Source organism: Lingula anatina, chromosome 1 (assembly GCF_051362555.1).
Source record: "Lingula anatina isolate TDL-2025a chromosome 1, LinAna3.0, whole genome shotgun sequence".
Lineage (NCBI taxonomy): Eukaryota > Metazoa > Brachiopoda > Lingulata > Lingulida > Lingulidae > Lingula > Lingula anatina.
Genome location: NC_141767.1, coordinates 8326032 through 8343058, shown reverse-complemented (window position 1 = coordinate 8343058; position 17027 = coordinate 8326032). Strand labels below are relative to the sequence as shown.

General features: G+C 35.1%; 1 protein-coding gene across 2 annotated transcripts; it reads right to left on the bottom strand.

Moving 5' to 3' along the window:
• Positions 1 to 1541: 1541 nt before the first annotated feature.
• On the bottom strand, positions 1542 to 15350 carry LOC106180697 (vitamin D3 hydroxylase-associated protein). Of its 2 annotated transcripts, XM_086999249.1 has the most exons (16): positions 15032 to 15349; positions 14639 to 14752; positions 12348 to 12404; positions 11978 to 12067; positions 11171 to 11242; positions 9879 to 9940; positions 9561 to 9697; positions 9200 to 9269; positions 8966 to 9003; positions 8351 to 8475; positions 3673 to 3798; positions 3381 to 3478; positions 2929 to 3031; positions 2629 to 2672; positions 2048 to 2088; positions 1542 to 1655 (listed from the first exon to the last, which is right to left on the bottom strand). In XM_086999249.1, the coding sequence occupies exons 1-15, from the start codon at positions 15242 to 15244 to the stop codon at positions 2055 to 2057; spliced, it is 1383 nt and encodes a 460-aa protein (XP_086855375.1). In that variant the 5' UTR covers positions 15245 to 15349; the 3' UTR covers positions 1542 to 1655; positions 2048 to 2054. The 2 variants fall into 2 exon arrangements, 1 of the variants encoding a protein (XP_086855375.1); XR_015331736.1 differs by lacking the exon at positions 1542 to 1655 and having other exon boundaries at positions 2068 to 2088; positions 2629 to 3031; positions 15032 to 15350.
• Positions 15351 to 17027: the final 1677 nt, after the last annotated feature.

The following is a 17027-nucleotide window of genomic DNA, read 5'->3' as shown; positions in this document are numbered from 1 at the left end:
TTTCCCACTTGCATTGCTGCAGCAGATGTTTTCTATAATATTTACCAAAAACATCTGACTGATTAATCTTTTTTCAGTCCATTTTCTACATCCTTCATAACTCTCAAACATAACTCTTCATGCCAAGGCTTTGTAACACACTGCACTCCAACAGGAAGGCCAATGGCATCAACACAACCCTACAAAGACCAAAACATCAGATTTGGTGACATGGGAAAAGTGACAGATATCAGGCCTTGTAAATGGATTAGGCATTTACGAATACTACAAACATTATGTGAATGACGATGTAAGAAATGTTAACAATTACATATATACTATTATATATGTACGTGATTTCAGACAAATGTGGAAGGCCACAAATGTCAGCCAATTTGAATGGAAAGGTACATTGGCAGGCATATATTGTATGTAATACCCCCGTCACACTAGAGGCGGGATGAGCAAGAATGCCATCAGAAAGACAATTCTTTGTGCACTCCTGGATATTCGAAGAGCATTCTAAAAATTCCGAGTGCATTCTTGTGGCATCCCGAATGTTTTTGTCATGTCAAAAACTTTCGAAGTGCATTCCAAGTGGAAATTTATCGAATGGCATTTGAACAGTATTCTAACTGCACTATGACTGCATTCTAAATATTCTCACAGCATTCCGACAGCATTCGAAACATTCTGATCACATTAGAGGCATATTCGAACTGACAAATGACTTAAAGCCCCCGTCAAACTTATTCGAAATCAGTAGGGATCAAGCCGGAATTACTAAATTCATACCATATTCGGGAGGGAATTTCAAATTGTCATAAAATATTACGGCTTTGTAAGAATGCCTCTGGAATACTAAGAATGCACATCAATTTGAAATTTTTCCTCGAATGTGGTGCGAATTAAAAAAATTCTTCGTTCAGGCTCATTCTTCTTCATTCCTGCTGATTCCGAATAAGTGTGACGGGGGTTTTAGCTATCAACTAATGGTATTTACCATTTTCACGTTTCTCATCCAAAGAACATCATAATTGTAGTAAGACTTGAGATTTTGATCATCTTCTGCTGTCACTGTGGTCACTGGCACTACACCAGCTGGAAAGTCTGCTAAATTGTAATATGCTGTGTAGCTTAATTAGAGCACCTGAATGAAAGGAACAACATAATTACATTTACTTTAGAAATTAAAAAAAGTATGGTGGCTATATAAAATGTAATGCTAGTAATCACAAGTAGTAGTATATTTGTTGGCATCTTGGACAAAAAAGTTTTAATTATCTAAGGCTTCATTCACATGCAATGTCTATTTTCTAAATTCTATTTTCTATTAGCGGTATGTCTTATGATCACGGTCTGTGCCCTGAATATCCTCCCGCGTAATTACTGGCAGCGCGAGCCAGTTACTATAAGTTACTATAAGTAACTGGCTCGCGCTGCCAGTAATTACGCGGCCGGATATTCAGGGCACAGACCGTGATCATAAGATAGTGCGAATAGAAAATAGAATTTAGAAAATAGACATTGCATGTGAACGAAGCCCAAGATTTTACATCCATACCGAGGCACTTTGCTGGGTAGCCATTCAGTACAGCCACACAAGGAGCAACTGGGCATACAACAGCATCTAGACCAAGCCTCTCCCAATCCTGCAGAATCTTCAACTGCCACTCCTACAACCAAGTTAAAATAATTTAAGGTTATGTCAATGATTGGCCTTAAAAGGCAAAAATTGTTAGGAACTTCTATATGTGTATCTGATGAAGAAGCAAACAACTATTTAGGTCTCTGGAGAATTCTAAATATGAGGTTCTATTCCCAAAACTATCACATTATGTGAGATTTGATGCAAATCACTCTGAGGAATTTTGGCAGGCAGAAAATGTTGAAAACATGTCCAACCATATTTAACAATTTTATTTATACTTTGTCGAAACAAAAACTCTGTCTCTCTTTCTCCCTCTCTCTCTGTGCATGTGTGTGTGTGTGTGTGTGTGTGTGTGAGCGAGCATGTCATCATTCATGGACCAGATAAAATTTCAGACAAATTCACTGCCAGTTTTACCTGGATGTCACATTTTTTTCTCATTCATGTCTTTGATCGACCTGCAATGACAAACATATCATTTTCAAAAAGTATGTGTTCATTGATCAAAGTAATTAATATACCAGTACAGACATGCTGAAAACTTTTCAGAATGGCCGGACATTTGGACTGGCAGTTATGAAAAATTTGCCGTACTGAATGGATTTTTGTTGGACAGAAAATCATTTTATTTGTTTGAGACAGATACTACCAGTACGATTAGGGTACCTGTAGCTTACTTTGTTTGTAAATGTGATATAATTTGGAAATGGAAGGGAAAAACGCTTTGGGTTTTATATAATTTTATTTAAAACAAAAGCTTTGGGTTTTATATAATTTTATTTAAAACAAAAGAAGGGAAGTGCACATGCTCCTCCCTTTTCATATGCCTATGCAAAAATAAACATTTTTTAAAAAATATATCATTATCTATCATGAAGGAATTAATAACTGATGTCATCAAATGTTTATGTATTCCTCAATAACAAATATATTACCTTTTATTATGGAAGAGAAAAATGTGTAAGCACACACTATATCACTTTCCTTACATTCCATACCTGAATCCATTTAGACATAAAATCATTCTGCTAAGAAGTGGCATCTGAAAAATGAGATGTGATATATGTAACCACTAAATGTAAAACAATGACCAATAAGGGGAGTGTTGGCAGCAAAGCTCTTTATAGCAAGATTGTTCACAAGCATTTTACACAATAGTAAAAATTAAAGCACTTGTTTTAAACAGTTAAGTTCACAAAGTAACAGTGGCATTATTGTCTATTCACAAAATTGATAAACACTAACTTCAAATAATTTACTAGTATAAATAAAGTGAGTGAAATGTAATAAACACTTGCCATGGGTTTCAGTAGTATTGCCAGTGTAGTACGTAAGATTTTTGGTAGCTTTAGCACTGAAACTTGGCCTTTAATAGTAGGGTCAAATATGGGTTCATCTTCTCTGAACAGAAATAGTCAGATATGTTTACAATGTGACCAATTAAGAAACATTATTAAGACTGAATATAATTTAATTACCAAACTGACAAAATATTCTGATATGACATATTATATGTCTTTTACTGTTTGTAACACACTAAACAATACAAGCAGATCCAGTAAGAAGTGGGTGTCTAAATGAGAGGGTTTTTTAAATGGCAAATCAACCCCCCCCCCCCCCCCCCCCAATTCCTTCAATTTCTGGATACTGTATGAGGAGTGACATGCATCTATTACATGTACCCTCTTCCTGGTAGAGGTTAGATACAAATTTATCTATATGTTTGTTATTCAACTGAAAAGGCTCCTACAGAGATTTTAGAAGTTCCTGACCCCCATCAGCCATGCAGAATCTCATATAGTAGTCCAAGTACATCTCCTGTGCTCTGGTTGGACTGTATGGAACCACCTGCCATGGAAATAAACAATTGCTGAATGTTGAGTACATGTATATAAATTATTTCTATGGCAAACTTAAGAATAAATTTAATGCCTAATTCTACAAAGAAGTTTAAGTTTACAGTTAAAAATGATAATGCCATCTCCAACCTTCAAACTCTAATGCTTTTATGTAAAAAAAATTTTAACTATTTTTTCTGTAACCTTATGTCCCTGACTCTTTAATGCAGCAACTGCCAATTCAACAGCTCTGTTGCATGCTGGGATTGGCACTGACCAGTCATCCTCCAAGTAGAAGCCTATCTTCAGTGGACGGTTACTTTCATAGTCCTAATCGCGAAAGTAGAAATAAGAGGTTTTTCTTGGCCAGATTAAGATTTATTCAGTCTTTGAAACTCCAAATTTCCCAAAACAGGCTACTTATTTACTCTACAAATATATATATATATATATATATATATATATATATATATATATATATATATATATATATATATATATATATGTATGGACCTTGAAATATAGACCCTAACAGAAGTTTTTTTTTTTTTTTTTTTTTTTTTTTTATTGACACAATACATCAAGAAAACATGACAATACAAATACAAACAAACAGACACTCGCTCACACACTCACACATAAGAGATGTTATACTATATAACACTTTTTAGTTAATTACATCGTCGTACGCTTAATCTTCAAATTGAAAATAACTTAATTATATTTGAATTGTACTGACAGATTGACTTATCTGTTTTCACCAGATATCTAAGCGATGAAATCAAACCTCCTAATGTTGGTTTACCCTGTGAACATCTTCTTAAATAAATATAAAATTTAAATTGCAACATAATGAGATTAATAATTGGAGAGAGGCTCGTAGAGCCGACTAAGCAATTCCTTTTTGAGACAGGTAGAGTAACTTAAGTATTAGATAATATATATTCTACCAAATCGGTCAATAATTTTTGGGTAACCGCACAATTCCAGAATAAATGCTCAGTTGTTTCTTCAGCTCCTTTGCGAAGGGAACATATACTGCTATCGACCATTTTATATTTGAAAAGCAGTGAATTTGTGGTAAGGATATTATGATTAATTCGAAATTGGAACCAGTGAAGCTTTGAATCTTTTGTTATTGTGAAAGGAAGTTCGAAAATCTTCGGGCATTCATTTTCCTCCAAATTTAACAACTCCTTCCATTTATTCATACCTTTTGACATCTCAAGAACACCTACTTTACTTAAAGTTTTATAATAAATCTTTGAGCCTTTTGAACAACCTGACAGCAACAATATATGATCAGGAATTAAAGGAGTGGCATTTTTACTTAATTTTTCAGGAATACCACCAAGCCATTCTTTTATGGCTGAGATAATTCCATGGTATTCGACAAAATTTGTGTCAATACCGTGGATGTCCCTGAACTCAGTGAAGTCATAGAACTCTCCAGAGTCCAGGAGTAAATCATTAACAAATCTAATGTTTTTGTCGTACCACGATGTATAGAAGACAGGTTTATTTCCAATAAGTATATTTTCATTTAGAAAGAGTGGAATGTTACCAAAATCCTTGATTTTATTGGCCATTATTGTACCACAAAGTTCTTTCCAGGCTGCTAAGGCATCAATCCAGAATCTATTTTTTATGTTTTTCAAGATTTTTGAGATATATTCTGTACCACATGTGATTAGTTTTTCAGTGTCTACATATTTAGATATAATATTTTTCCATTCTTTATTTTCGAACATAAGTCTTCTTACCCACGGAATTTTTAACGATTTTATAAAATGCCTCACGCTTACCATCCTCAAGCCCCCAGCTTTATAATCTCTTATAATGATATTTCTTTTAATTTTATCAGGTTTATTATTCCAAAGAAAAGAAAAAAGACACTTTTCTAATTCTTTAATCTGTTTTTCCTCTGGGTTTGGGAGCGATATAAATATATGATTCAATACCGGCAAGGCTAATGTTTTTATTACTGTTATTTTACCAATTGGTGTTATATTTCTTACTCTCCACTGATTAAATATTTTTTTCATGGAAGTTAATTTGGTCTCCATATTTTGCTTCGTTATCTTACCTAAATCTACGTCAAATTCTATCCCTAGCATTTTGAAACTAGTTTTTCCCCAATCTAATCTATATTTTGGGCAGAGGATATCTTTAGAGTATCGCTTTGACCCAATCCATATAACTTCAGTTTTAGAGAGATTAATATGCAGACCGGAGATCTTCGAAAATTTATCCAAGACAAACATACATTCATTCAGTGACTTTTCACTCCCGTCAAGTATAAGAGTAGTGTCATCTGCATATAATGAAATTTTTAATTCTTTTGCACCTATATTAATACCCTTTATATTGTCATTGTTTCTTATAAACGCCGCCAATATTTCGGTGCATAGAATAAAGAGATAGGGTGAGAGGGGATCCCCCTGACGGCATCCTCTATTAATTTTAAAGAATTCCGACATATTCCCCCCTTGATTTATTGTAGCAGAGATGTCATTGTAGAACAATGATACCCATCTCCTGACTGAATCACCAAAGTTAAAAAAGGTCAGAACCTTTTGAATGAATGACCAAGACAAGGAATCGAATGCCTTTTCAAAGTCAATTAATAACAGTAACCCAGGAATATTTTCTTCCTCAGTATACTGCATTGCATCGTATATAAGTCGCGTGTTCTCTCCGATATATCTGCCAGCCATGAAACCGGTTTGTTCCGGATATATTAATTTATCTAACACTAGTTTTACCCTAGCAGCTATCGAACCCGAGGCGATCTTGTATATAGTATTGAGAAGTAATATGGGGCGCCAGTTTTTAAGAAAGTGGCGTGGTTTATCTCCCTTCGGGAGGCAAGTGATTATGCCTTGTTTTTGCGTCACCGATAACTGGCCAGTTTCGTAAGCAAAATTAATTGACCTGACAACAAAAGAGCTTAGTTGTCTCCAAAATACCTTATAAAATTCAACTGAAAAGCCGTCAGTTCCCGGGGATTTGTTCAATTTCATTTTAGATAATGTTTGTGCTGCTTCTGCCTCCGTAATGGGCCCTTCCAATTCTGCAGCTTCCAGATTGCTGAGTTTATAAACATCGTTAAGGGTTACCTCATTATCTAGGTTAACATCTTCTATGTTATGCTCCCGGCATGCATACAGATTTTCATAAAATTTTTTGGTATTTTCTAGTATCTTCCCCTGGTTAACAATAATTGTGCCATCGTCTAGCTGAATTCTTGGAATCAGTTTATTGGTAAAATTTCTCGATTCTAGACCACAAAAATATTTAGTTGGTTTTTCGCCTTCCTCAACCCACTTAGCTCTAGATCTTATAAATGCGCCTTGTAATTTTTCTTTTCGTACTTCCTCCAATTCTTTTTGCTTTTGTCTTAAAGTCTGAATATTGGCCTCGCAAGTTATATTTTCTAAAAGTTCAATTTCCTTAACTAACTTCTTTTCTATTTCTGACTTTTTCTTTTTTTGGTAAGACGCATACGAAATTGTCTTACCCCTAATTTCCATCAAAAGGGTTTCAAAAAATAGCTGATCATTTACCGTAAAATGGATTTCTCTGTCCGGTATATTTTGGAAGTTTTTTAAATTATATACAGGGGCAGCGTACTGTTTTTTAACCTCTATAATTTTACTTCTAATTGCTTCGATATATGTGATATCGTGCAGTAAGGAATTATTGAATTTCCAGAAGCCCCTACCCTTAACGTACGCGTGAAAAGTAAGTGACAGCACTACAGCCGAGTGATCAGTCCTATAGCCGGGCTTAATATAACACGATTTAGTGCTACGTAACAAGATTTCTGAGGTTAAAAAGTAGTCTAGTCGAGCTTGCTGAAAGGGTGTTCGTCGTCGCCACGTATACTTATTAATATTCGGATGTAACTGTCTATACGAATCAATGAGGTTATAACTCTCCTTCATTTCCAAAAGTTTGTTTCTGGCATTAGGGTTATTTACATGTCTGTAGTTTTGATAGTCCTTGGCCGGATCTAGCACCAGATTAAAATCTCCACATATTATAATGTTTTCACACTCAAAAGTTTCTATATTGGTAAAAAGGGAGTCAAAAAATTCAGGTTTATCCGTATTAGGGCCGTATACCGAACAGATGAGAACTTTCCTATTTTCTATTAGTGCCTCGAGTAGAATGTAGTTTCCATTTTCGTCTCGTTTCTCTTTAATTGGTTTAAATTCAAAATTATTATTTATCAGTATACCTACTCCCCTATTATTTGACTTATAAGAGCTGAAGAAAAAATCAAAGCCCCACATATTTCTTACTTCGTTCTCCATTTCTTTCGTGAAATGACTATCTTGAATGCAGTATATATTATGATTTAAGTTTCTCAAGTATCTAAACACATCTTTCCTTTTGGCTCTATCTCTTAAGCCCTGACAATTCAATGTGAAAATAGTCAACTCGCTGTCCATTACATTTACAGATGTTAATGATAAGATATTACCTTAATAGCTGCGTTAGTATATATAGAATATAAATATTCTCCGGTTATTGGAATTAAATAGCATGCGTTCGTTAGTTCATAATCGATATCACACTCACTCACCATTCGCTCCTTCGTACATACATCAGCTGCAACACAAATCAAAACACAAAAACATTGAAATATCAAAGGATAGAAGAGCCGCACCCGGCTGTTGCTCGGCATATATACCTTCAAATGTCAGTAGCTACATCAGCATAATAATACATGTAACATATATATATATACCCTAACAGAAGTTGGTCCTAAATAACCAAAACATTTCCAATATCTTGCTGTCACATTGGCAGCCCTCGAAACTCAATATTACTCCATATCAAACCTCTCTTTACTTATACAATAAGCTGTCATTACCTCTGTATTAAAAGTTAATGGAGGGGTCATTGGATCCAGTTCAAACATATAGGGTACTAGCAAGGCTTTCATCATGGTTGCCACGCTATCCACATCTCTGCCCATCGGTCCCATGGATGCAGCCACTGTGAAAAGTTTAAACACACTTTATTCAATAAATCATGGAAGAAACCAGTGTGAAAAGTTAAACTTCACTCTGCTAACCAAAAGCCATTTTAAACATTTAAATTGTTTTTCAAAAGATGTAGACAATTTCTAACACCAAAAAACAGGTATGAATTATTGCTGTAACTAAATTTCCATTAGTTAACTTGACATATAAGTGAAATTTAATTCATTTAAAACACTTTTTATTTTAAAAATCTTATTTTGTTTCAACAATTCTGATTTTATGTTAAATGTATCAATCTCCATTGTTGGAGATGCAGCTCCACATAGTGTGATAATTGTGCTTGGTTGTGTTAGATGCACTTGGGTATGGTTGTGATTGTACATGCACATACTGCCCCCCCCCCCCCCACCACCACCACCACCACCACCACCCCAATGGATCTGCTTTTTTTCAATGTCATTACTGTATGTTGAATTTTATGTAAGCAAAATGTTTTTACATACACAAATTTTCTCCTTTGAACATATGAAGTCCCTTTTTACTGAAAATATGAAAGCATGTGCAAAAATGTATATCACATAAACACTGTGGCAAGTTAAATATATTGTTGAATAAAGGTTGACACAAAATTGTTTGCAGCCAACAAAATCTGTATTAAACACCATTTTAACAGCATAATGTGAAAACAAAATGTCTGCTCAGATAACACTCTATGACAGATTCTATTACAAAAATACCTTATTCTACCCACAGTTGGCTTTATCCCACATATTCCACAGAAGTGAGCTGGAATTCTGATGCTTCCACCTGAAAATTATATGAAATTTTTATAGCAATTGTATATTTAAGTGTGAGATAATACACTGTCACCCGAGCAATATACCAGTAGTCAAATGCAGTCATTTTTGCTTAATCAAAAATTGCTAAATATTCAGAAAATCTTTTTTCATCTACATAGAGTTTCTTTTAAAAAAATGAAACTATACTCTGTTTGAATGGTGATCATATTGGTATTTACTATTAATAAGGCAGCTGTACTAGGTTTTTGAACAGATTTGTATTACAGATATTCCAGCTAGCCTAGTAAAGATTCATTACCAATATCACTTCCCATCCCAACAATAGAGCTCCCAGCAGCAATGGCTGCTGCTTCACCTCCTGACGATCCGCCTGGAGTCCGCTGTTTTGACCAAGGGTTTAGAGTTCGTCCAAATATAGGATTTGAGCAGTCAAAGCTAATAAACAACCATAAGGATTAACTTCTACACATAACATGAGCCAAATAGCCAGTACCATAGAATAGCAGTGATTGTAACGTATGTAAATAGATACAAATAGATTAACTAATGACACCTTGGAGAACTGAATTAAAACTTGGAAAGTGTACTAATTTCATCAAAATGTGTTTTCACTTACTGTAAGTTGGTTTGGGGGATATTTGTCTTCATAAAGGGAATTGCACCCTGGTACTTGAGGACCTGGAATTAGTAAAATTAAATTTAATTAAATAATTAGATAAAAATTTAACAAAGCAATAAAACCTTTAGAATTTCACATAATATTTTTATCTATTTAAGTCATAGTTAATTACGCTTTTCATTTAAAGAAAAATAAAATCAGTGAGATTTGGTTATTTTGGTTCGCGTTGTTATCAGTAAATAATACATCCCAGGGCTCAACATTAACTTTTTCACTCAGTTGCTACTGAACACAAGCAGGCCCAGTAGCTTGGTTGCTGTACCAGTTTTTTTTTTTTTAATTGCTTGGGAGGGGAGGGGGAAGGGGGGGGGCTTACCAAGCATTCAATGAAACATTTCTTATTTTCTAACTGCTATTCCAGATTCAAAAATAATTTCAAATAAAAGGTTATGCAAGTTTCACTGCTGTTTTTACAAAAAGAGATTATAGAAACCATAATATACTGTACATAAATATTTAAATGTTAAAATCAACACAAACAAGACTGATCCAAATATCTGTGGGAATGGTCCCTTAAAGTTACGTCCGACACCCAGTGTCAAAACTTATCTGATTTTACATAATAAAGCAGGTCCCTTAAAAATATATGCTTGCCTATAGTGCAGGAGCTAGGTCATGAGTATGACTCCAATGGCTGGGTCATGCAAAAGATTATAATACATATGGTACCTGTTGTCTCCTCACTATGCACCCAGCTTATAGAGGATAAAGCAGGGAGTAAAGACCTGGTCATATGGTAGTGCTGGTTTTTGTAAATGATAATTCCAAGTGGCACTGGTTGGATTATATGCTCCCCAATGAGGTAAGAATGATTGAGGATTGACAGGCTCTATAATTAACAATGTTAAAGCCAAGCATGAATTGCAAAAAAAGCCAGGAATTATCAGACTTAATACTACATTGTGCAACCCAACTGATATGAGCCGCAACATGTATAGACTGGGTTCCCATGCTTAGATCAATCCAGCTGGATCAACCTAACTCCCTGGGGGTTCACGCTAAATTGCTGTCAGCTCAAGAGGCTTAAATGTCTGTCACACCTACCGAATCAGCTAGGGGTAAAGATAATTACTACTAACAGTTTTACTAGGCGTGACAGACGTTTACGCTGGTTATAGTTTGATAGCTATTTAGTGAGACTCCCCAGGGAGATAGATCGATCCAAATATCTGTGGGAATAGTCCCATAGATAAGTATCTTTGACAGTCATCACCGTATAGAAATGGTACCTTGACAACCACACAATCTTCTGCCCATGGGCTGTCAACATACCTGGCCATGCCAAGGGTGGTGTCATAGCCCTACATAAAATTTATAGAATGTTATATGGTAAAATGCACATTTTATACAAGAAGGTAGAACAGTTTGTAGTTTAACTATCTACTTCTTAGTAACTTTTAAGTGATATCATATTTATTAACCTCTTCAAATCAAATGCCATGAAAAGCATTTCTGAAGTGAATCCAGGGGCGGATCCAAGTTTATTTGAAGGGGGGGACTGCAGATGCAAAGCAGACCCCCCCCCCCCCCTTGCTGAAGGTACCCGAAATATTCTATTTTAGAGGGCAAACAGTGCCATTTGGCACGGTTTAGAACTAAGATTCAGCTAGTCAAAATTCAACTAGTCAGAAATCGAAGGGGGTGTCAGGATCCCCTCCCCCCCCCCTAAATCTGCCACTGTGAAACTATCATGAAAATTAAATTTTACTGAATCAAAATATGTAAAACCACTTTTCAAATCTCTATAATTAATAATATAATTAAATTAATATTAATATCAAAATAATATTAAATATAATTCAAAGTGGCAGATTAAGGGGGTGTCAGGGGGGTCCTGAAACCCCCTATTTCTGAAAAAAATCACACCAATAGTTCCCTCTTGAAATTAGAGTTTTGACTAGCTAAATCAAAGTTCTCAATCTTAAAAAAACTGCACCGCACCCTACGTCAAGGGGGAGGGAGGGTTGGCTTCGCATCCACAGACCCCCCCTCCTTCAAATAATCCTGGATCCGCCCCTGTGAAGTAAGACATATACCTTCACAGTAAAGAAATCTTTTAAAGAAACAGGCACTCCATGTAACATCCCTTTTGGTTTGTCAGATTCATCTAGGGCTAATGCTGCATCCTGTATAAAATGGAAAGAAAAAACATATTATCAAAAACATGGCATTGATTTAAATCTGAAAGACTTAAATTTTTTTTAACAAACTGATAAGATCTAGGTCTGATGAAGATCTAAAATTGTTGCATTGGAAATTGCAATAAACTAAATTAACAAACCAAATCATGGTTTCTCTTTTGAATCCAATTGTTATCAAAGGAATTACATGAAGTTCCTTGTTCTGTCACATTTGTAACATCCTCCTTAAATGCCAATTGAATGATATAAATATGTACTAGCATACCTCAGCTTCTTCCAAAAATGTTGTGATGAAATTATACTGCTTATTTTGTTCTATTGCCTATAATAGAAGGGGTAATTAATAATGCAAATTGTAAGTAGTTTAATTCTGTTAATGTCATAGTAAATATTATACAACATTGGTCAAAAAGGTTGTCCCACCCCCATTTCCATGTACTTTTATTTACAAATGATCACCTCACAGCTGTAAATTGTTAGAAATAGTGCTTTTTATCACAGATACCGTGTCTAACATGATTAATGGTTAAAAAAATACAAAATAGTGGTGAAAATATACACATTTTATACCATTCAGTAAAATTTTTAAGAGGTACCCCCTCAAATCCACTGTTTCACTGTGACTTCTACAGATGTAAAGAAATGTCTATTAAATTGAAAAGAGGCCATCAAATGTCACCAAATTCACACACAATTAGCATTAGGGTGTGCTCGTTAACGATCACGTGCCTAACAGCGTGTGCTTCTACCGCGTACTGCAATTATCTCCTGTAGACGGCGCAACAAGCCTTCAACACGAAAAATAATTCTGTTATGTGGGATATTGTCACATTCATCCTAAAGAGCATGGCGGAATTGATCAAGATTATTTGGGAATTGGTTCTCCTCTGCAATGCACATTCTAATTCATGCCACAGGTGCTCAGTAGGATTAATATCAGGGTTCAAAGACGGTTGTCCCATCCTCAGAGCCCTGTGTTTCTGCAACAAATCGCTTGCCAGGTGAGAGCTGTGAGCAAGTACATTGTCATAATGAAGCCAGTAGCATCCCTGAAGTCACCTCTTGCAAATGGAGTGAGATTTCTGTTGAGAATGTTACATTAAAATGCCCCTGTTACGTTTTGTTCCAAAAGGAACAATGTACATGTACTAATACCATGGGCTTGGAATGTTCTCCAAATGTGGACTTATCTAACACCTCAGGCGATATTATCCTACACACACCCTTCCAAGAGGCATTTTTAAAATGGCTATGGACCCTCTATGACCATCGATGGGATACAAGAAATAATTTGATTCTGCATCAAGCCCGACTTCCTTCCAGTGATGGATGGCCAGGTTCAGGTGCCTGTGAGATCACTAAACGTAGCATTCTCAGCTGATATCTCATTCCATCTTCAAAAACTGACTTTGGGGTCAACTCCAGGCTTTATCATGACTGCACACTTGCTCACACCTCTCTCCCACAAAACAGAATTGTTACCCGTGTTGAAGGCTTGTCGCGCCGTCTACAGGAGATAATTGCAGTATGCGGTAGACGCACACGCTGTTAGGCACGTGATCGTTAACGAGCACACCCTAATGCTAATATTGTGAATTTGGTGAAATTTGATGGCGTCTTTTCAATTTAATAGACATTTCTTTACATCTGTAGAAGTCACAGTGAAACAGTAGATTTGAGGGGGTACCTCTTATAAATTTTACTAAATGGTATAAAATGTGTATATTTTCACCACTATTTTGTATTTTTTTAAACCATTAATTGTGTTAGACACGGTATCTGTAATAAAAAGCACTATTTCTAACAATTTACAGCTGTGAGGTGATCATTTGTAAATAAAAGTACATGGAAATGGGGGTGGGACAACCTTTTTGACCAATGTTGTATATGATACAATGGGCTGATCTAACTGAGATTGCATAAGGTCGGGTATCATCCTGATCAGCTTCGACTTTACGTAATACCAGGTTTCTCCAGTCGATCACGATAGAAGTTGAAGATAGAAGTTAAATACGTCCAAGGTTTGGTGTCTACCTATACGCTAGTAAACACATATAGACAAAATAACTCATGTTAAGTTTTTAATTATAACATAACAATAAATTTAGGCACACAGCATGTACCACAATTGTCGTGTCTCAAAGACTTGTAGCACAGATCTCCCCCCCCCCCCCCCCCCCAAAAAAAAAAAAGTAATTTTCTCCCCAAAAAACACAGTTCTTTTCTCAAAAGCGCAGTCACGAACATAGCTTTATACTGGCACTACAGTGACATTATTTATTCAAATTAACGGTAACTCAACATTGCTTTAATATATTAGAGGTCACCTTACCATCTCCACATCCTTCTAGGAAGTGTCTAATTCAACTGGCTTCAAAAATCAAAAGGCAATAAAACACAGCAAATAAGACCATGTCTGTACCAATACGGAAGTATTCAAAAATACATTACAAACATGTAAGGGGTACCTGACACAACATAAGGCTCCCTGACAATAGGAGCGTAAAACGATTCCGAATTATGTCAAATAAGATAATATCATACTCTATCACACACCTTTGATTGATATGCATTTAACACGTCCACTGCTTTTAGGCGACCGTTCTTCAAACTGGCGACAAGCTCTGATAATGATAACTCAGTAATCGAATCTACCTGCTCTGGGGAAAACTATGAAAATAAAAAAAATTAAATATAGATCATGTGCCAGATCAAAAGACTCTTAAAATAAAAATGAAGTCAAATAATTGGAGTGAAACCTAGCTACATAACGTACTTATTCATTGCATTTTAATTATCTGATGAATTATTTTTGTTATATTGCTTTATTAGAATTAAAAAAATATGTTATGTTCTGTTTCTATTTTATATCTTCATAATTAAATTGTGTATCTCACTTTATCAACAAATAATTGATGAAAAAAATCAAGAATTGAAATATATACCTACTTTTTTCTCCGTTATTCTTTCAGCTACTGTCGATATAGTTTTCTTATATTTGACGCACTGCTTCGCCACTTTGCATCGATTGCTTCTCACTCTTTTTCTCCTGGCATTGCTTTTTATAAAAAGGATTGTTGCCAAGGCAATCACTGTTGAACCAATGAGAAGCGCTGTGTGACTACAGCCAAACATAATATCTAAAAGATCTTCGCGCAACATGTTTGCAACTTTTGTGTTTGTGCTACTAGTATCCACATGTATATATTTATTTGAAATTGCAGTCTCATCCGTGCACTATCATGCTATCAAATGAGATAAGAGCTATCTTCAAAATATCTGCATTCAAACCACTAAGCATAAAAACCACGAAACATAAAATCTACAAGAACGTCGCGCCACGTTTGCAATTTTTGTGTCTGTGCTACTAGTAGCCTAGCTATATACATTTATTTATTTGAAATTGCAATCTCATCCATGCGCTATCATGCTGTCACAATGAGATAAGAGATATCTTCAAATTATCTGCATTCAAACCGCTAAGCAGACAACCTGTTACCAATGACCCATAAAATTTTTTATTGTTTAATAATTTTCGGTTTTAAATTTGATTTACATATCTAATTAGAGACTGGCTAATGCCCCGTCCACACTGTTCGAGTCGGGGCGGGGTGAACGTGAACGGGGTATGCCAAAAAACTCCTACAGATCGCTGTATTTTATGAATGTGTCCGCACATGAAGGATAAAATTCCCAATACATATAAAAATCAATAAACGAATCAGTAGATTTTCAAGACGACCAATGTCTTCAAGATGTTACGATGAGGTAACTAAGTAGTAAAAAGGAATTTAAATGTAAATAAAGGGACTGAGAAGGAATACCTGTACACAACTATTATTAGAACTACCAACTACTTGAACTTCCTAGATAAAATGAGCAGTTAAACCACATTGATGTTTCTCCGGGATACAACTTCACTAAAATCTTTTCAACCGTATGAAACCTTGGTTGAACTTCTGGCATGATGTACAAGTATATATAGCAGTGTATGGCATTAACAGTTTTTGTGCGCAGATTTGCAATTAACTGAATGAAAATATAGCGTTGAACAAATTAATACTTTCTAGATCTTTTTAAAGCTGCATGTATTCACTTTATTAGGAACTCTTCATTGAATGCAGGTTAGTTTAAGTTGCTTTATGGTATCTTATTATATTGAAAGTGAATATAGTTGCATCATGTGCTAACATTTGATTGTATTTGTATTACGAAATAACTGCACAAAGGTAGAAGTGGTTTGAATTGTTCAGTTGCCCCAATTTATGTAATTTATGTAATTAAATTAGAAAAATCATTTCAAGCGCGCTCTCATATCCTGCTGGTACCCCCAACAATAAAAAGAAAGATTTGTTTGACAATAATGCTTAGAGGCTGAAAAACAATGCAGAAGAGCAAAAAGATTACTCATGAAAGTATGGTTCAAATATTTTCAAAAGTAAACTTAGAAAAGCAGAAAAATGCTATAAAAATACATTAGATAATAGCTCCGATAAAATACGGAGAAGGGGGCTCTATGGTAGAGACTAATGAATTATTATGGAAATAGAAAATGTCTGACCGTCATAATTGCAAATATGTATAATGACTGCATATCTAAATTTTTACTAAATGGTTAATTATCGGAATACTTCCCGCGCAGAATAAGAAGTGGACAAGGTAAAAACTTTTCCCCTTTTCTATTTTCAGCAGTTAAAGTGACTTTGAAATTTTTTAATGCAAAGAGATGTTACAGGCTTATCAAATGAATCGGATGACCTCGAATCTGAGCTACAAACATTTATGAAAATAATGATTATACTGTATGCAGATGATACTGTTCTCCTTGAGGACTCAAAAGAAAATTTGCAATTTGAACTTATTTGCTTTTCAACCTAACGTCAGATTTAGAAGTAAGTAGCAATTGATGTTGAAAATCGAAAATAATGATGGTTTTTAAGCATTT

Coding starts and splice junctions, on each gene's coding strand:
- LOC106180697 (XM_086999249.1), bottom strand. CDS start 15,244: ATGTTGCGCGAAGATCTTTTAGATATTATGTTTGGCTGTAGTCACACA. Junction 9,270..9,560: donor TGGGATGGGAAGTGATATTG/GTAATGAATCTT, acceptor TATAATTTTCAG/GTGGAAGCATCAGAATTCCA. Junction 3,479..3,672: donor TAAAGAGTCAGGGACATAAG/GTTACAGAAAAA, acceptor TTTCCATGGCAG/GTGGTTCCATACAGTCCAAC.